Source organism: Corythoichthys intestinalis, chromosome 14 (assembly GCF_030265065.1).
Source record: "Corythoichthys intestinalis isolate RoL2023-P3 chromosome 14, ASM3026506v1, whole genome shotgun sequence".
Lineage (NCBI taxonomy): Eukaryota > Metazoa > Chordata > Actinopteri > Syngnathiformes > Syngnathidae > Corythoichthys > Corythoichthys intestinalis.
The window spans coordinates 22,840,262-22,861,247 of record NC_080408.1 but is presented as its reverse complement, the minus strand read 5'-3'; the positions used below and the strand labels follow the sequence as shown (position 1 = coordinate 22,861,247).

The following is a 20,986-nucleotide window of genomic DNA, read 5'->3' as shown; positions in this document are numbered from 1 at the left end:
GGGCAAAACAAGTCCGACAACCAAGAGACCAATGGACGGATGACTAAGTGAGTAAGCTTTGTGTTTTACATTATGTCAAATGCCATGGCAGACGTTTAAATAAGGCGGTGGCTTGCATTTCGTGGGTGATAATACTACTCCTGTTTTGTTTATTTTCGGCGTTTCCCCTTCTTACCCTGGTGACGAGCACTGCCTGCCCGCCGCGGACTGGCCGATCAGTGAAGACAATCAACCCTGCCGCCGTGTGTGACATGTGATGGGGTAGTTTTGTGCGATTTGTCATTTTTGGCGTTCCCCTTCCCTCCACGGCGATGAGCACTGCCTGCTCTCCGCAGAAAAAACTTGGAAACGCCGCACAGTTCGGGTTAGCATGTCGGCTAGCTGTCACGCCTCCCGCTTTGTTTACGCTCTTTCCTCCGTCTCCGAAGCCGGGGCAGGGGAAAGACAAAAGTCTGACCAACTCCGGTGGCATAAAATACCATTTGGGAGGTGCAAGAGGTCGACAGTTATCCGGTAGGAATATTGGAGTAGAAAGATTGAAACAATGACATTTTCCTGCTCTGTCGCAATTTTCCTCGTTCTGAATCGTCCCCCTCAATTGGCTGAATCTTAAATCTAAGGATGGGAATTGATAGGATTTTTACGATTCCGATTCCATTATCGATATTGCTTAACGATTCGATTCTTTATCGATTCTCTTATCGATTCTAATTTGGGGAAAAAGAAGAACAAACGTTTTGATTGGCATCGAGTTTGTTTAATCTGAACTCACAACCTTACAAACTCACAACGAAATCAAAAGAGGCCCAAAGCCTCAATGTTAACTATGGCAATAAGTGGCAAATACACAAGAATGTGTAACATTTTACTGAAACATTTATCTAATAGAAATAAAAAATATTGGTATATATTGGCAGATAGGTTGTTGTTCTGCCTTTGGCAATATGTGTTAAATCAGGGGTCCCCAAACTTTTTCCTGTGAGGACCACATAACTTTTCCCTTCTCTGATGAGGGGCCGGGGTCAGTTTGTAACAGAAAAAGTGTGACGATTGCAGAAGTGCATAAATGTAAAAAAATAATTGTTTTTCAGAAAGCCACAATCAAATAACCCTTTCTGGATTCTTCACGGAATGAAAGTAAATAAAATAAAAATAATGATATAATAATAATAATTAATAATAAAAACACTATTAATTAAATACATAATAACCAAATAACCCTCTCTGAATTCTTCAAGGAAAAAGGCCAGGAAATAAATAACACGATTGAGAAAAAAAAAAATTTCAAAATGGCCGGACCAAATGTGGAGGCGGGCCGTATTTGGGCCGCGGGCCGCAGTTTCGGCACCCGAAGAAATGCCGAATCCAAGCGAGTGAGCGAGCGAAGTGAGAGAGGGAAACACTTCTACGAGCCTACGTTCTTTGTTAATGTTAATATCTACAGAGGCAATGCCTGTATGTATCATCTTTTGTGTTGTTGATGTTGTGTTTCCACTCGCGATCGGACACTTAAATCCAGTTGTGTAGTGGTTTGAACGATGTGCTAATGCTAGCGAACGAATGCTAACCATACTGTTATTAGCAGCTAGTCATCGCTGATTTACGTTGATGCAAACCTGTTTGTTATTGGGGACGAAATTGATTTGTTTCATTTCTATTCTTAGTTTCACTCTTCAAGTGATGGTTGAATAAAGTCAGCAACTTATACCAACGTCTTCTACATCGTCATTTGGGAGTTTAGCTAGCTGTATAGCTAGAACTGAGCCTTGGCCTCTCTGTGAGGACAGCGCAGTCGTATTCCCTCCCGATGCAGTAATCTCCACCTTGCAATGACTGCAAGTCGCTTTGTTGTAATTTTTCCTCGTGAAGTGAAGACACACTTTCGAGCGTTTGAACCTACGTGCTGTCATTGTTACGTTTATGGCTGCAATGCTCGTGCTTACCCGTCGTAACCTTTCATTTTCACACTCTTTCCTGGTGAAGTGTAGTCAAACTTTGGACCGAGTGGTTTTTGGCGCCATGCTAGTTTGATGCGTCTGGACAACAAGACACGTCACGACGCAATACGCGTCTTTAGGAATCGTTAAAGGGATCGTTAAGGCTTTTTCATTGTGATGTCGAGGCCTCGAAACAGTCGGAACCGGTTCCGAATTGGAATCGGATTTCAATTCCCATCCCTAGCTATAATGACAGGTGGGGCTAAACAGCAGATTAGAAGACTAATTTCTCGTCATCTGCGCTTTACCAAATTGTTGTATATAGTAGAATCGTCTCAAAATATTATTCTAATTCACATAATAATGCTATTTAAGAATTTTTGATGCTATCACAGGCACTTTAAAGCAACTTTGATTATATTATACCGTTTCTGAAGTTACTTGGTTTATAGGCAAACTTGTTTCATGCCACTATTGATGAAATCTTGATGTATTCACCTTCGCAGGCTCTGCATAACTCGGGTAAATGCCACCATAGGAACGCGACCTTTGGGGCTCCTGCAAAGCGGCAGCACCTCCTCCCATGCAACCCGTCTTTTGGGCGAGTACAGTTCGTTACATGTATTCAGTAGCGAGTATAAATCTCGATCCCTCAAGCCTGGAGATGAAGAGAAGAGGGTTCGTTAATCAAGCAAAATTGATGAAGCTCAGCGGTTCCTCATACCGGCATTGCTGACGGTGAGGGATGCCAGAGCCCAGCGGAGTCCTACAATGCCCCCGTGGTCAGAGCAGATTCTCTTCAGGCAGTACTGGACCAGCAGATTGAGTGACTGAGGCAAAGCCAGTAGGTTCTCATTCAGCTGCGGTACAAAGATACGAGGTCATTTTCAAGATGGAGATGATAATGTAATCATTTTTGTTATATCATCTTATTTATTCAAGTTTAAGAAAGGGATTAGAAGGTCACTTTGATTTAATGAAAAAAAAAAAAGTTCAGATGTTACAAGAATTTAAATGAAAGTATTAGACTACTCCATTTTAAAAATAAAAGCTAAAATATTATGGCAAGGTCTTATTTCAAGAAGATGTTTTTTAAAGGAGTAATATCGCAAGACAAAATTCTCAATTTGGATATGAAAAATTAAGAATTTTGTCTAGTGATATTACTTTTCTGCAAAATATTGCAGTAGGAGGAGAAAGTTTGTCAAGAAAAATTTTTGGGATGATTTAGATCTACATCATGATCCTAGAAATGTCTTTTTAATTCAAATAAAAAAAGTAACATAATTTTGAGAATTATTTCATTTTAAAGTTCAACATTCAAATCAGTTTAAGTTTATTGTCCCCTAAGAAGGGGAAACTTGCCTTACAGCAGGTGAGCATACAGATAACAACTCATACACATACAATAAATAACACACGGACTACAATTTAAAAATGCTATACACAGCTTCGCATTCTAAGTGCAAGAATTGTGCAAATTTAGCAACCTAATTGCACTTGGTAAGGAGTTTTTTTGTCCTGTTGGACTTAAAACAAGGGACTGAATCTCCTGCCTGAAGGGAGGACCTCAAATGAACAAATAAGGGGATGATTTACACAATCCAGTATGTCAAACCCAGAATTTGTTCTTTTTAGGTAATCAAGACAAGTATTTTTTTCCTCAACAAAATGAGAATTAAGTTTCTAGAATGAAGCTTATTTAATAATTAAAAAAAAAAACAAAAACAAAAAAAAAACGCATTATGTGCAAAAATAAACTTTTACAGCTTTGGGGGAAAAAGTTGTATCATTATGGAAAAAATCTCTTTTTAAAAGGAAAACAAATATAGGCTGCATTTAAAAGATAAAAGTCACAACATCAGAATAAACCCTAGAGCTGCATTATTGAGAATGAATAAGCTAAGTAAAATAAAATTGTGGTTTTCAATGTAGTTGTTTATTTGAGAAAAATTGATTAAAAAATGTTTAAGCTCAAAGTTATATTAACTCTGACCTACTGTATAATATAAAATTTTCTAGTTTTTGGAGAGGAAATTGAACCTTGTCAAAGGAGGCAAAGTTCCTCAGGTCTTCACATGCCAAGTGCAGATAGAGAGGACAGTCCGCACCTTTTTTCATGATCAGCGTCTGCAGCTATTGCAAGTGAAACACACAAGTCATTGAGAAGGATCAAATGTCGCAAAACGATAACGCTGACATTCGCGAGAAAGAACCTGGTTGTTGAAGGCGGCATCTCCGAGTTTCTTCCCGAAGGAATCCAATTCCTTCTCAACGATTTCCTTTCGCTCAGTCATAGTGAGCGGTGGCAGGGTAAAGAGCAGCGTGGAACTCTTCTTGGACAGGGCGTGCAACAACACCGAGGTGGATGTGGCACTCATCACCAAACAAACACCCTGTCACAGCCAAAATCATGATAACGTTATGGTTTAGTAAAAAAATGAGTCACATTAGTTTAGTGACAGACCTGTGGTAATTGCTGAGGTATCCAACCAGAACTGAGCTGATCCCAGTTGTCACACACAAGATCCACCCCATCCACCAGCAACACAAGAGGCTTGCTCCTCTTTATGTCTTTCAAAGTGGTGTGAAACTCTGACAGCAAATCCCTTTCAAGATTTCAAGAAACATCCTTATTTAATGATAAACAGCTGGCTTTGGTTGACGAGACTATGTTAACACACTTGTAGGAGAGGGGAAGAGGAGATTCATCCTCCGTCAGCCGCCTCATGCCGCAGACGAGACATCGCAGGAGGTTCTCCACGGAGCGAGATGTTTGGCTCGCAGTTGTAGAGTATGAGATGACATCACAGATCAGGTTCTTCTTGGATTTTGTGCCACTTCTGAGTGCCTCGGCTAGCGCAGCCTTTGTACAGGGAATTGAAATAAAGTAAATGTGTATTCTCGTGACAAAAAACAAGGTCTAACAATTGTTGTTTTCGTCAACAATGACGAGATCGAAAATATTTCATCGACGAACAATTATTTTCATGATGATGAGCTGAAAACGCGGTTTGGGAGACTACAACATCACGGAATAAGTCTTGCTTATTTGGAAACAAATGGTAATATTTGTTTTCTTATCTTGGCAAGAGTATGAAATGATGCTTTAGCCTTTTAAGGTCTGTGCTGAGCAGGGTTGTTAATAACTGCGTCAGAGTATAACAGCGTTACTAAAGGCGTTATTTTTTCAGTAGTGAGTAATCTAATTAATTACTTTTCTCAGCTTTGCAACGTCGTTACCGTTACTGAGGATGTAAAGGTGTGCGTTACTACGTTGGTTGAATGACGCGAGAAAAGTATGAGAGACACGGAGAGAGAAGAGCGGGAAGGGAGATGTGACACTGTTGCAAACGCGATGCTAGGCTAGGTGGCTCCAATAATACCTGACTTTAGCCAACAGCCTACAATCTAAGCCCACATGATGCTACGCTAAATACCACATGCATGTAGAATTAGATGCAAAATGACAGACTCTGTGGAGTTAGCAAATGTGTTGAGAAGTAGATCTGAAATGATACACTAGCCGGCGTTAGTAAACAGCCGCCATCTTAAAGCAGTAAGCAGTAAGTAAAGCAGAAAGGCTCTGTTGTAGAGAACCTTCCTAGCGAACCTACAGTAAGTAACTTTTTATCTAAAATACTCTTAAATCGACAAAACCTTGACTTGAATCTATCATTAAATGATGAATCGGATAAAATTTTCACATGTAGAAAGTAGACAGAAGGGACAGAAGGGAAGTACTGCAATAATGGGAGAAATTTTAACAACTTTAACATTAAATGACTTCCAAACATAACAAAGGTTAGTATCTAGTTTTCACATTATCCACAATACCCATGTGTCTAGATAAGTTAAGGGTAAAGAATTGGGCTAGGGCGAACTGTCCCAAAAACCCTTTGAATTTCACATAGTTACCGGGGGTAGCAACAGTTACTTTGCCAAGTAACTAGTTACTCTTACATTTGCGTAACTGAAATACTAACTTAATTACTTTTTGGGAGAAGTAATTTGTAACTGTAATTAATTACTTCTTTCAAAGTAAGATTAACAACACTGGTGCTGAGTGACTATCAGACGCTGAATGCAACCCGTCGCGTTAACATAGCATTCCCGTTACTATTAGCATCAACTTTAGAGTGGAGAGCATCCTTTTAAACTCCCGGACAACATTTTTTCCCCCAAACAGAGTTCGTGGCCTCTCGGTGGGTTTAATTGAAAATAATGTTCTGCTTTTCCTGTATTTTCATCACAAAGTTCACATTGTCATAGTAGACGCTACAATATGTGCTCATCTGTCTGTTTATTCGAAACTGTTGGAAACCATTATTTATTTTTGGACTAAAACCTTTGAATTGTACAGACAAAAATATTTTGAGTAACTGTCGACTTAAAATTTGTATGAGATTTTGTCAACTAAAACTAGACTGAGACGAGTACATTTTGAAATGAGTAAAATGTAACAGACTAATAAGTACTTTTGTCCAAAAGACCAAGACAAAAATGAAGAGCTGCTAAAAATAACACCGTCTAACTTTTCCAACAAAATATTTCTTTGAAGATGTACTTTTGAAAAGCCAAATTGTAATAAAAATAAAAATGAAGCCAAGTTTTGAAAGGAGTGGTTTACCATGAAAACTGTCTTGCCCTGGCCAGGCCCTCCCTCAACCAACAAAGTCCCTCCTTTGGCTTGTGACTGTTCCACCATCTCCACTGCTGCCAACAGGAGCCTAGCTCTGCTGAGGAACTGCTGCTGCAGAGCCTCCTGGTGAACTTCTTGTTCTATGATCACGCCATCTGCATTGGGCTCATCCTTCTCGTCGTGCTGAGGGAATAAAATGAGATGCTTGTTTTGGCAGGTCGGATGCCAGGATGCCATCCAACTGCTTACGTTGACGAATTGCTTGACAACGGCCTCCCAGAGATCGTCAAGCACTGCTTTGGCAAAATACTCCAAGTTCTTCAGGTAGGGTTTGCCATCCACCAAACCCCCCCACTCGCACGGGTAACTGGCACAAAGAGATCGACACTTTATTAATTCCTTGCTAAGGCAGAGTGTTCCAATTTTTTCTACAGAGTGAAAATGTATTTTAAGTAGTGATGCGGTGAGGTGGCCAAAATGTGACTGGAACTGTGGCTTTGCTCGCCATACTTTTTTCATCAAAATAATTGTATCGAAACCAAAAGTTGTCAAAAGGCACAAAAAAGCGAACATAAAATTTAATTAAAAATATAATAAAAACATTTAATTAAAGCTGACATTCCACCATGTTTGCTATTTTAAATATTTACTAGCAGCGACTGCGCACGGCCAAAGTTACATGTGCGAGTGCTGATGTAGTCGGAGCGAGAGCATTCCATTTATATGGTTCTGGAGCAAGCACCGCGATCGAATCCTTCCAATTTGGAGGCTGGAATAAAAAGTTTGCGTCTTCGCCTTCAGTTTTCGCCATCACCGTGACAAGGCGAGACATAGACATCATTATTGACGGGTCAGCTCGTCCATGCACTGTGCAACTCCTTCAAGCAAGGGGCCGGCCACATCAAGAGGAGCTATTCACAAACACATACAAGCAGTGAACTAACGGTGGATTTCGGTTCAAAAGTATGAAAGCTGTACCACATAAGAACAGGAAGGATTGTCTCAGGAGTGATGTGTTCGAGGATTCAAGGTAATTATTACATTTTTGGTACCATGCATGCATTTTGAAACGTTGTGGAAAAAAAAAATGGAGAAATTAGCCGCTAAGGCATTGGCATCATAGTTTGCCATATTTACATAAAATGCTACCTGCACGTTTTTTTTGTTGTTGCTTTTAACCAAGAATCAAGACTGTTTTACATCCATATCTATGAAGAATTCAGGGATTTAAGCATTTATTCACAAGAATTTCCTATGTAAAAAGCTCTTTGTTGTGGACTTGTGGTAAGGTAGCGCTACAGTGAACTTATAGACGAGCCTCACATTCAACATATTTACGTAAAATAAATGCCACCTTCACGTTTTTTTCTTCTTTTAACCAAGAATTGGGACTGTTTTATGTCCATATAAAGAATTCAGAGATTTAAGCATTTATTCATGTGAATTTTCAACGATAAAAAGCTCTTTGTGATTCCACTGTCAGCTTTGACAGCCTCGCCAACAATTCAGGCCCCCCGATTTATCGGCCCCGCGGCAAATGTCCCGTCAATTACATTAATAAGTCTATGGGCGAGGCCATTCCGCAACTCAATCGCTCCGTCATGGTATCGCGGCATCACCATGTAAACTGCCCCTGAGATTGAAACCCATTATTCTTAAAAATATATAGTTTGAAAAATAATTGGTTTTAGTTTTCGGTTTCAGTCAAGAATTTTCATTTCTGTATTTTATGATGGTTTCATTTCGGCATTTTAAACCCTGGAGGTCACTTACCCTGTGACCTTAAGCTTGTGCATTTGGATCCATTGCTTCAGACGTGCCATTCTGGACTCAGCCTCTTTTGATTCAGGGGCAAAGTCTGACTTCCATGCCACAGGTATTGTCCTTAAGAAAAAAAAAAAGGAAAAAAAAGTTGTTTTTTTCATTTCAGATTTTCATTGACCCAGAAAAATACTTTATGACGTCGGGATCCCTGAAGTAGCACAACATTCGCTGCTTCGCAGTTTCACCATAGAGAGCCTGAAAATGTCTGATCTCCATGTCTGTGATCGACAGGTCCGTGGGTCCTGATGCCAGCTAAGAAGCACAAAAATAAGGCACATTTTATCAACGACATCATTCATGCCGATAAATCAACAGATGTCTCACACGCAAAATTTATGTTAGTATTTTAAGTGAATTAACTTTTTCAGTGCTATTGATGATGATCCACGTCCAGTCACGTGGCTCTTTTCTTCCCTCTGCTGTGAATTTAGTTTGTTATTTGTAGGCGTCCAATCAATTTAAACTGGGAGGGATGGCAGCGAATCGTTCATTCATTAGTAACCTCCATAGTTCAAATGGATTGGACGTCTATCAATGTCAGTTGCAGCCAGTGAGTTAATTATATAGTAGCATGACTTTCCAATATCTAATGGAAAGTGTGAAAATATTTTTTTACATGGATGCATATTAGGTACAACCATGTTGTTGTTTTTTTAATAGAAAACTCAATGTTACGGGAATGGTCAAGTCCTATGATTAGAAATGGTCCATTTTTAGAGGGGAAAAAATGATATTTTTATGACTATTGAAGTAGTAAAATTAAAAAGTCTGAGATTCTGTTTCACTGTTGTAACATTGCTAATTAGAGAATTCACTTGAGAAAAAAAATGTAATACTACAAAAATAAAATTGGAGTTTTGAGGGCAAAAATGTGATACAAGACAAATAATTTTTAATCTTAAAAAAAAAAAAAAAAAATACGTTGAGTCAAGAAAAAATGTGTAAAACATACAAAAACAGGTCAAATTATCTGGGGTAAATTAAATATTTGGAGGAAAAATAATTACAGGGAAAAAGTTGTAGTTCTTAACAAGGGTGTAAGTTTGCATAGGGACGGTCGGGACAAATCACTACCAACTTTTCAGGATGCTCAAATTGTCCCCACCAACTTTTAAGCAACCTAATTTGATTATACAATGTGTTCAGTTATATAGGTCATTTAGATTGTCTTCCCATATGTTGTAACGATTGAATTGACCCTACCATTATTAAGTGAATTATTTTCATTATGTTCAGACTTATATTTACCCCTTTTTCACTTGGCGAATGAGCAAATCCATGTTTTTTCCTCAAATGCAGGTTTGATTGGCTGATGACTTGACCCCCTACCCCCCACCTCCTCCGCACACACGCGCACGTTCCCACAGTACAGAATTATCTACACTGTAAAATATTATAAGTTGACTTTACTAAAAAAAAATATGCAAACTTGCTGCCTTAAAAAATTTAATTTATGTTGACTTAGATGAATTAGATTTGATTAACTTAATTATTTTGAGTTGGCAGTACTCAAATTAACTTAAAAATGTTGGATTATAGTCACTTGTTTATTGTGAGTTGGCAGTACTCAAATTAACTTTAAAAAATTGGATTATAGTCACTTGTTTATTTTGAGTTGGCAGTACTCAAACTAACTTAAATAACTGGATTACAGTAACTTGCTTATTTTGAGTGTACAATACTCAAATTAACTCAAATAATTGGATTGTAGTAACTTTTTTTTTTTTTTTGAGTGCAGTATTCAAGTGATAATTGTGTATTAATTATCTTTAGTTTTCCATTTCATCCATCATATTCAGGTCAACTTAATTTTCTTGACCTAAAAGAATTCCACAATAGAAATTACAGCTGCACATACTAATTTTATTAAAAACACATTATCTAATAGTAATGACCCCCAAAACACAATAAATGGAGAACACTCATTGGATTAACTCAGTGGAATTAAAGTTTACTTTAAAATGCTCAAAAGTGCATTTAATGGGAGACACTGGCTCCTGGCAGGCTGAACAGTGTTTGGTTAATTCTCAGTATCAATGAACAATCAGTGGATTAATTATAAACCCACTTTTGCCAACATTTTGCACTTCATACAAAGTACAGTATAAGTACCTAAGATAACCTTTTGCGACAGAAATTACTGAATAATACCTGAACTGCATCAATGTTCACTCCTATCCTGTGATTTCCAAAGACTAACAGGAGAGATCCTATTTTCATAATTTCAGGACATTAACTTAGCATTGAAGACATGGCAACAAACTAGTTGCCCATTATTTTTATTTATTTATTTAATAGGGACAGTGCACATTGATGAACATCTAAAAAGATGTAAATATGCCAGATTGTAGCAAGTATATGCTAATTTACATCTGTAGTCCCTAAACAGGTGACACAAAGATACAAAAAGGAAAGAAATAACAAAAGATTACAATAAAACAACAATACAATACGTTACTAAGAACTTAAAAGTCAGTGATTGCAAGACTGATTTGCTTTCAACCACTGCTTGAGCTGAGTTTGAAAGTTCGCATTGTGGGACATTGCCTGATGGCCCATTACAACATGAGCTTGAGCTCTGGTAAAGCTAACAGTTCTGATTTCTTCAACAATATTAGTGATCACAACGAACTACAATCAACATTGCCCCATGGTTTAAACTGTGCAGCAGTGATAAAATAAATATAAAAATACAGAACTCTTTTTAAAACACACAACTCAGTTCAAATTCAAATTTCACTTTAACACCTGAAACAGTGAACAAGATACCTTGTTTTTTTCACATCACCAGAAGAGTACATGCAAAACGTGTACTGGAGTTATACACCTCAGAAACCTAAAATCTTACCAAGAATATGTGTCTTATTTTTATTCAAATTCTAATTTCATATTAAGCTCTATCGTCTAAAAAAAAAGTAATTTCTAGTCAAAAGTATGTCATTAGTAGATATATATATTTTTTCAATCGAAGAAAAAGTAACTTTAAAAAAATCAATTGTAGAAAAAAAGGTTTGAATGTGAAAAAATATTTGAGACTCAGAAATTCACATTTCAACACTTTATTTTTCATTGAAACTGTTTTCTTTGATCGAAGCAATCCTTTTTGTGTTTGAGCCATATTATGGGTAGAGGACATTTGTGTCCAAATCATTCAATCCCAATAAAAGTTGCTTCAATCAAAAAAACTATTTTTAATCAAAGAGAAAAAAATCTTTTGCAACATTTTTTAAAATTTAAATATATATTTTTTTATTGACGTGTCACTTTTTTTGAAAAGCAAAACGTTTTAAACGCCTTTTTTTTTTTTTCTGAAGTGGAAAAAGTTTTGAAGGCACTTTTTTTCGGTTGAATCATTTTGACACGAAGATACAACTTCAACGCTACTTCCGACATGTTTGAGTGGCAGGTGATTACGCCAATGGCATAAAAGCAGGCAGCAAGAATAATGGCCACCAGGGCTCCATCCAGCCATCGGACTCTGCTCGAGTCCAAGCCAAAAATAGGGCACCGGTAGGGGGGGTGTGACATCGGCATCTCACCGGAGTGTCCGCGATGGTACGGTGCCCTGTCTCGGCACACTGGCGGACCCCGATATCACCCCCCCTCCCCGGCGCGGAGGCCGGCTGTTGAGTGGACGTCCCACGAGTGACACAACACTCATTCAAAGCTGAAGTGACGGGGCTCCCGAAGGGGGCTCCCGGCGCGGATGCGGGCGACTCGCCGGTAGTCCACTCGCTTACTGGGCAGGCTAGTGTCGGGCCACTCGTCAGCCACTCACGTACCGGCGCGTCGCGACACTGCGGTTGGACCACGATTGCCAACTATCACGTCAGGGCAGCGGGTGAAGTTCCCTTTGTTGAATGACATTAAGCAGCAGCGCACCATACCATCGCAGGCACTCCGGTGAGATGCCGATTTCACACCCACGTACTGGTGCCCTATTTTCGGCTTGGACTCAAGCAGAGTCCGATGGCTCGATGGAGCTCTGGTGGCCATTATTCTTGCTGCATGCTTTTATGCCATTGGCGTAGTCACCTGCCACTCAAACATGTCGGAAGTAGCGTTGAAATCGTATCTTTGTGTCAAAATGATTCAATCGAAAAAAAGTGCCTTCAAAGACTTTTTCCACTTCAGAAAAAAAAAGTTTAAAACTTCATGCTCTGCAAAAAAAGTGACACGTCAATAAAAAAATATATATATTTCAAAAAATATATATTTTCAAAAAAACATTTTAGCAAGAGGTTCTTTTTCTTTCAATAAAAATATTTTTTTTGATTGAAGCAACTTTTATTGGGATTGAATGATTTAGACACAAATGTCCTACCCATACTATGGTTCAAACTCATTTCACATTTCTGCTTTTGTGTGCAGTGAAGGTAGAATAAACAGTGCTCTGAAAGTTACAGTCTTGATATATGCAAGTAACCATTTGCCTCAGCTTAAGATGTCTTCGCAAATGGGTAAAGAAGTCTGCTTCTTAATAAGGCTCCACAAAGTTGCACAACTGACAGTCAAATGCAGTTTCTCCACTTTTGTCTGCATCTTTTTGAGAGTGGCATGTCGATAGGTGTACTTTGAGTGCATTAAAAGATTTAAATGTGCAGAGGCAGTCCTTATGAAGACATGGGGAGTAGGGATGTCCGAGTGTGGTATCCATGTTTTAAGCGGTAATGCTTAAGCAAGTAGCCTCTCTTTCCAGCAGAAAATGTGCAGTACTTACAAGTCCACTGCATTAGAGAATACTGCTCTGGTTGACCTGAAAAGACATAATAATTTCAGCATTGAGAACTTGTTAGAAAAAAAAGTTACATTTTTTCTTAACAGTTACAAATTAAAATGTCCAATTATTTTTAATCACAAATTAAAATCTGCAATGAATTAGTTTAATATTCACAAACTGTGTAATAATGAGTTATTTTTAAATTAATGTAATTGATTATTTTTTTAACATTCAAATTGAGATGTACAATTAATTTCTTAATCCATCTGTAAAAACATTAATGCATGTTTGTTATCCCAACCCAACAAATACAAATATTAAATAATTCATTGATCAGTGTATGAGACATACCTGTAATTGCAGAGACTGAGGTATGTGTGGACTTCTGACCATTTGCTTCAGCCTGATTGGGGGACGGTGAAAAAGAACACAAAATTAAGGCAACAATTTCAAAATATAGGCACATAAATGACCAACCTTCAACACACCAGGTTGTTATAGGATCGACTGTGATCTCTGCACTCTGAAATGTGATCTAGTCCTCCGTTTTTGCGATTAATGCATTTTAAAACAATTTCAAATTATCAGTGCAGTTTGATCAAACATGGAGGGGGAGCACTGCACATGAAGAAAAGCAAATGGAAGTGCAGATGACAAACACTCTAAAGCAGGGGTCCCCAAACTTTTTCCTGTGAGGGCCACATGACTTTCCCTTCTCTGATGAGGGGCCGGGTCAGTTTGTAACAGAAACAGTGTGACGATTGCAGCAGTGCCTAAATGTAAAAATGTATTGTTTTTCAGAAAGCCACAATTAAATTACCCTTTCTGGATTCTTCACGCAACAAAATAAAATAAAAATAATAACATAATATAATATGATATAATATCATATAATAATGAATAATAATAACACTATTAATTAAAGAGATAATAACCAAATAACCCTGTTTGGGTTCTTCACAGAAAAAAAGCCAGGAAATAGATAACACTATTTGGGGGGGGGGGTTCAGGAGGCCGGACCAAATGTGGAGGCGGGCCGGACACGGCCCGCGGGCCGTAGTTTGGGGACCACTGCTCTAACGCAAGAACCGATTACGTTGGCGTACATAAAGTCTGAGTGTGCATTTAGCTCTTACCTGAGCCGAAATAGACAGGCTGAAGCTGACTTAATTCTAGCACTAACTCTGTAAATAAATCACTTTATCGACATTTCTAACATTTTTACGTGAGAAAGTAGCCGTTTAGATCCACAACGTGGAAATTCGCGCTACTCAAGCTGGCCGTAGTGACTAAGGCACTTCCTGTTATTTTCACAAAATAAAACACCCACTAACGATAGAATTACTGTTTTTATTTTGAAAACAGGAAGCGAACCTCCTCTCGGTCTAGCTAACTTAACTGCTCGGTAACACAGGAAGCGAACCTCCCCTCGGTCCAGCTAACTTAAAACCGCTCGGTAACTGTTTTAAATCGGTTTTAAAAACCTCTCCCATCGCCTAAAAAACGTTACGAGCCCCGTCTGTCAACTTAATCACCAAGAATTCAAAACGCCGGCATAAATGGTAGTCTACCATAAACTGTAGTCTACATTTGTTTCTGAAAATTATGAGGTTACTGTCACGGTCATATAGCATGCTTGCTAGCGGTGATATTTGATGTAATTGACACTTTTCCTCCCTGGCAGCACACAGGCTACTACACTACAACAAGACAAATAGACGGTTTACAAAAGAGTAAAATATTTACTTACCAAATCAGGTTGCTGAGGACAAATAAACCCACAATGGCGAAAATAAATGAGAAAGGTGTTGGAAAGAGCGCGAAAGTAGGCAGGGCAGATCTGCGCATGTCTGATAGAACGCGCAAAGGACACTGGGTACGATAAATTATTTTTTCTAATTTGACTTAACTGGGATATATCAAGTTAAGCAAGTTCTCCAACCCCAAATTACTACTTACTTATTTAAAAGTAGTGTTCACAACAGGTTGATGAAAACTGAGTTTAGTTCACTTATCAAATTTAATTAATTTGAATGTTAGCATTTACAGTGTACTTGACATGTCTACATGCCGCCTCCTCCACCCGCTTCGAAGAGGAGGGATATAAGAAGTCTTTTCGGCCAGCAGCCACTGTGGTCTGTAAGTATTGAGTAATGTAAAAAGTCATTGTTGTGCAGGTGGAACACGTGCCACTAATTTTGCGACTGAAAGTCGGACCGGCATCACAGTTTAGCATTACCATTACATTACTATGAACTTGCTAACCTTAGTAGGCTTAGTAGTAGCGGTTTTCCTGAAAGAAGGCTCCATTTTTATTTATGTTTGTGTTTCCCTGACTAAGATGTTTTTTTGTTATACCACTAAAAACTGTCTAATTTTTAAAATGGCATTAAAAAAAATATAGTGGTACAAATGTTATTTTTTGGGCATTCCTGAATACTTAAGAGATGATTAACAAGTTGTGTATGTTAATATAATTTGTGTTAAAATACTGCTATTTAAATTTGCTAATTAAATCCAGACATTTTATTCTTGAAGTTTTCAAAATGTTGCTTTAGTAGTTTTTGAAAACAGAGGTTTGAATGGAATGGTGTATCACCTAAACCAATATATATATATGCACTGCAAAAACACACCTCCTTTATTCAGTGTAAATCTACTAGAAATGCGTAAAATGATCTGCCAGTGCTTCAAGTAAATTTTACTCAGATTTCTAATAAGAAAAATAGCTAGCTGAAAATAATATGACTTCTTTTAAGCAAAAAGTGTGTATTTTTAATCTTAAAAAGACTTGTTTGTCAGAAATGTTCTTAATTCAATAATACAACTAGCTAACAATAGCACCAACATATTCATAGTTAGTGTAGGCGTTCAATGTATTTTTTGTGCTTCTTCTCTCTCTCCTTCTATACCCTATAACCCATTCCTTTGAGCTGCTTTCTCCTAATAAACGACGTACATTGAATGATCACAATGGGAGTATGTCATACTCCCATGTGATTTATTAAAACTGTTCAGATTTTCAAGCTGCACAGTTGAGACATTTGATTTTTTGGTGTAATGAGGGATATACGGCAAAATGGAAGGATATAGAAGTTTTATAGAAGTACCCGTTACAATCACAAATTGGACAAATTCAAAACCTAACAAAAAAAAATCGAGGATGGAGCTGGCAATGTGTCAACTATATATCGCATATTGAGAGACTCAGTAACTGAGTCAACACTATATGTGAAAATGAAATGGGAAAGAGAGCTGGGCGAACTGATACCAGAGGAGAAATGGAACAACATGTGGCGGTCACACTTATTGATTGATTTTATTTCGAGCACTAACAACAAAAAACAAAAAACAACAAGTATGGAAAAAATAAAATACAATAAAATAAAAATTAAACAGTCATGATGAATGTAACAAAAATTATAACAATACATACACGTGTAGCTCGAAAAGGAGTGGGAAGAAGCCGAGCTTTTTGAGTCCCACCCCCATTTCACTCCAAAAATTCCATAGGAATGCAGTCACTTCCCTACAACAGCTGTACTAATCATAATGATTACATTGACAATAATAATAATAATAATAATAATAATAGTTGCAGTAATCATAATAACACCTATATATATATATATATGCATAATATATATATATATATATGTGCATATATATATACATATATATATACACACATATACATACACATCACTAATAATACATGAGTAACTATTACATATGTACAAAATATTATACATAAAACATGTAATATTTCTGCATACACCCAAGACTATTAAAGACCTCTTTCTGTATATCGTGACCAGACCTGATGTTTATACAGCAATTTGAATTTCTGAATACTTTGACATTGCTTATAATGTAATCCACAACTGTTCCAGAGTTTTACCCCACATACAGACACGCAGAATCCTTTAAGAGTAGTACGAAATTTTGGTTGTGAAAAGTTGGCAAATCTTCTCAAATTATGAGATTGCTGTTGCACTGTAAAAAGACATTGTAAATTGAGGGGTAATAACTTATGAAATGCTTTAAATATTGATGTGTTGTATTTCACAAGATCATTCAATTTCAACAGTTTTGATTGAGTAAATAAATCATGAGTGTGATCTAAAAAACCCACTTTATGTATAATCCGAATTGCTCGCTTCTGTAATGTAATAATGGATATAATGCACTTTGGTAAGTGTTCCCCCATACTTCGACACAATATGAAAAGTATGGGAGTACCAAAGTGCAGTATAAAATCCAAAGTGCATTTACATCAAGGTATTGTTTTGCTTTATTTATGATTGACAGGCATTTGGAGATTTTGTTTTTCGTGTATCTGATATGGGGTCTCCATGACAGCTTTTTATCAATTATAACGCCGAGAAATTTAGCTTCATTTACATTTTCAATTGGTAGACCTTCAATTATTATTTTCAACTCAGAATTAGCTATTTGATTACCAAATAACATTGCCTTTGTTTTCTTAATATTTAGGGATAATTTATTTATATCCATCCACTTCTTTATGGCTTTTAGTTCCTTATTAACAGTAGTTACTAGCTCGCTATAATTATCACTACTATAGAATATGTTGGTGTCGTCAGCAAATAAGATAAGTTTTAATGCATTGGATACGTGGAAGATATCGTTCATATACACAATGAAAAGTTTTGGTCCCAACACAGACCCTTGAGGGACACCACAGCTAATGTGAAGTGTGCCAGATATGTTCTCGTCCATCTTGACATATTGTACCCTTTCTGATAAATAGCTTTTCACCCAGTCCCAAGCCACACCTCTAATTCCATATTTTTCCAACTTATTTAGTAGAATTGAATGATTTATTGTATCAAACGCCTTTTTAAGGTCAATAAAAACACCGATGGCATGTTTTTTCTTGTCTATAGCAGTCGTGATTTCTTCAAATGCATCAATTATTGCCATTGATGTCGTTCTATTGGCTCTGAAACCATATTGTCCTTCATGTATTATCTGATGTTTGTCAAGAAACTTTTCAAGTCTGGAATTGAAGAGTTTCTCCAAATTTTTTGAAAACTGGGGCAACAGAGAAATTGGTCTGTAATTGAAAAAACAATGCTTGTCATCATCTTTGAATAATGGGATTACTTTGGCAATTTTCATCTTTGCCGGAAAACAACCAGATTGAAATGATAAATTTAATATGTATGTTAGGGGTTTTGCAATGTTTCAAATAACTCTTTTAACCAAATTCATATTGATATCATGGCAGTCAGTAGAAATCTTACTTTTACATTTAAGTACAGTGTTTATGACTTCCTGTTCATTTGTTGTTGAAAGAAAAATAGAGCATGGATTATGCGTAATATTTGAGAAGTGTTTGTCAGAACCTGGGTCAGGAATATCAGCAGCCAAATTTGGGCCAACATTTACAAAAAAATTATTGAATTTAGTCACTATTTCGTTCATTTCATAATTCTCTCCACTTTCATCTAAAAAATAGTTGGGATATGTAGACTTTGGTGGTCCATGTTTAATCAAACTGTTCAGTTTGTTCCAAGTTCCCTTCATGTTATTTTTATATTCGTACAATTTGTTTTTGTAATATAACTGTTTGCTCCTTCTTATAACATCAGTTAATTTGTTTTTATATTTCTTATAACGTTCTTCAGCTTCTATTGTTTTGAATTTGATAAACAATTTATAGAGTTTGTTTTTCTTTTTACAAGCGCTCTTTATTCCTTTTGTAAGCCAAGGGCTTTTTATACATTTTTTCTTAATACAACATTCACTTAATGGGCAATGCTTGTTTTGCAGTGAAGTGAATATATCCAAAAAATTGTTGTAGGCAATGTTCACCTCTGATTTGTTATATACTGCGCCCCAGTTTTGACTTGCTAAACTAGTATTCAAGGAATTAATAGTTTCTTCCGTTACTATACGTTTAATCACAGTTTTTAAAGGATCTTTGGGTTTTTTAAAACTACAATCATACAGGGAAAAGACAGGCAGATGGTCAGTAATGTCGCAAATAAATAGGCCACTGGTAATTTGATTTTCCATAATGTTTGTAAAAATATTATCAATTATTGTGGCACTATGTGATGTTACTCTGGTAGGTTTTGTAATTGTTGGGTATAAACTCAAACTGTACATCGTATCAAGGAAGTCATCAATGCCTTTTTGTTTCATGGGATTTAACAAATCAATGTTAAAATCACCACAAATAAATAATGTTTTGTGATTCAGAGTAGAAAACAATGTATCCATCCATTCATTAAAAGTTTCTATATTCGAACCTGGCATCCGATATATGCACGATATAATTATATTCTTTTTTTTATCATTTATAATCTCTACAGATAACCATTCCATTACTCCATCAATTGCTAACGTCATATTTGCTAGGACAGTAAATTTAATGGATTTATGAATATATAGGCCCACCCCACCCCCTACTTTATTTGCTCTGTTCATATAAACTAACTCATAATCATCAAGAAAAAAATGTATACCCTTCTCCATATTGAACCAAGTTTCGGAAATAGCTATGATCTTGAAAGGATGGGAAAAAGTATTCAAATATTGCTTGATAGATTCAAAATTAGCATACATGCTTCTGCTATTAAAGTGTATGATTGACAGTTTGTTCTCAGATTTTACACTGTTCCTGTACTGTTCTTGGGTGAAATAATTACAGCTTTTAACTATAGCAGAAAAAAAATTCTTATCCGGGTCTCTTTCAACCTCTACTTCATTCATAGTGTCCACATATCTTTTCACAGTTTCCAGTTCCATTTGTCCATGCTGTAGAATTTTTTTAACCATATCCATGTCCTTAATTGCTATCTGTTCGTTTGGAGTGTTTAACATTGAATCAAAGATTCTAGAAGGACATACATAACTAATTCAGATTGGTGACATTATACGAACATACCTGTATAATATCTGGTGAGCTGTTTCACCCTTATTGACCCGCTATTGCACTCCTTCATACTTGTTCAGTTCTTCAATGTTTCTAATAACTAGTATTTTAGCATTTTCGGGTGGGCCATTAAGTTTGATATATACTTTACAGTTCATAACCCAAGTATTCTGAATTTTGTTTTGCTTCCTTAAGATTCTTGCTTTTTTGGCGATATCAGCATTTCTTTTGATTAGATGGTCATTTAGATAGACATTAGTACCTTTGAGCTTTTTTCCTTGTTTCATCAGAGCTACTTTGTTCTTCCTGTTTGTGAATCTCATGATCACTGCTGGTAGATTGTTCACTTTCATGGGAAGAGGATGGCACGCTTCAATCGAATTGGTATCCACGTGTATGTTTCTTGATGCAAGGAAAGCCATCACCTGCTGTTCTGCAGAGCTGCTGTCCGAGTCACTTATTTGCACCTCTTGTCTTGTTCCCATTGTTGTCGCCTGAGCATATGAACGCGGTTGAAGCTTTAATCCAGTCACAATGACATCATTCGCTCTCGAGTGTTGCTCCAGATCTTTGAGATTTCTTTCCAGCTCCGCCACCTTTTTGTCTCTTTCCACAAGCCGCGCACGTAGATCGGCGACCTCTTTTACAAGATTCAGAATCATATCTTGCTTTATTTTAATGTCGTTCACGTCCTGCGAGAGAAACTCCAGTGTTCTTTTTATCTCCTCCGAGTCTTCTACGATTGGGGTTTTTTTCGGTCCCATTTCCTGGCCTTTTTTCCGCCACTTTTTTTTATGGTCCGTCTGATTCCTTACAACTCTTTTTAAGTTTAGCGTTTCATAAGTTTAGCGTCTATGGTATCCGCCGTCTTGCTGCTAGCATAGTTTGCACGCCACTCTCGCTCGGGGGACCGCACGGGCCGATCAGAGTTGACAGCACCACAATCCTTTTACCGC

At 37.1% G+C, this 20,986-nt stretch overlaps 1 protein-coding gene across 2 annotated transcripts in view; it reads right to left on the bottom strand.

The window, feature by feature from the left end:
• Positions 1-20,986, bottom strand: part of tep1 (telomerase-associated protein 1) — a 73,659-nt gene that overhangs the window by 31,062 nt on the left and 21,611 nt on the right. For both annotated transcript variants that reach the window (XM_057856837.1, XM_057856838.1), the window contains exons 20-29: positions 8,534-8,655; positions 8,353-8,463; positions 6,829-6,946; positions 6,568-6,762; positions 4,622-4,803; positions 4,405-4,546; positions 4,154-4,333; positions 3,981-4,073; positions 2,662-2,797; positions 2,436-2,595 (exon numbers count right to left, since the gene is read on the bottom strand). In XM_057856837.1, coding sequence (XP_057712820.1) covers positions 2,436-2,595; positions 2,662-2,797; positions 3,981-4,073; positions 4,154-4,333; positions 4,405-4,546; positions 4,622-4,803; positions 6,568-6,762; positions 6,829-6,946; positions 8,353-8,463; positions 8,534-8,655 — 1,439 coding nt within the window. The remainder of the gene's footprint in view (positions 1-2,435; positions 2,596-2,661; positions 2,798-3,980; positions 4,074-4,153; positions 4,334-4,404; positions 4,547-4,621; positions 4,804-6,567; positions 6,763-6,828; positions 6,947-8,352; positions 8,464-8,533; positions 8,656-20,986) is intronic.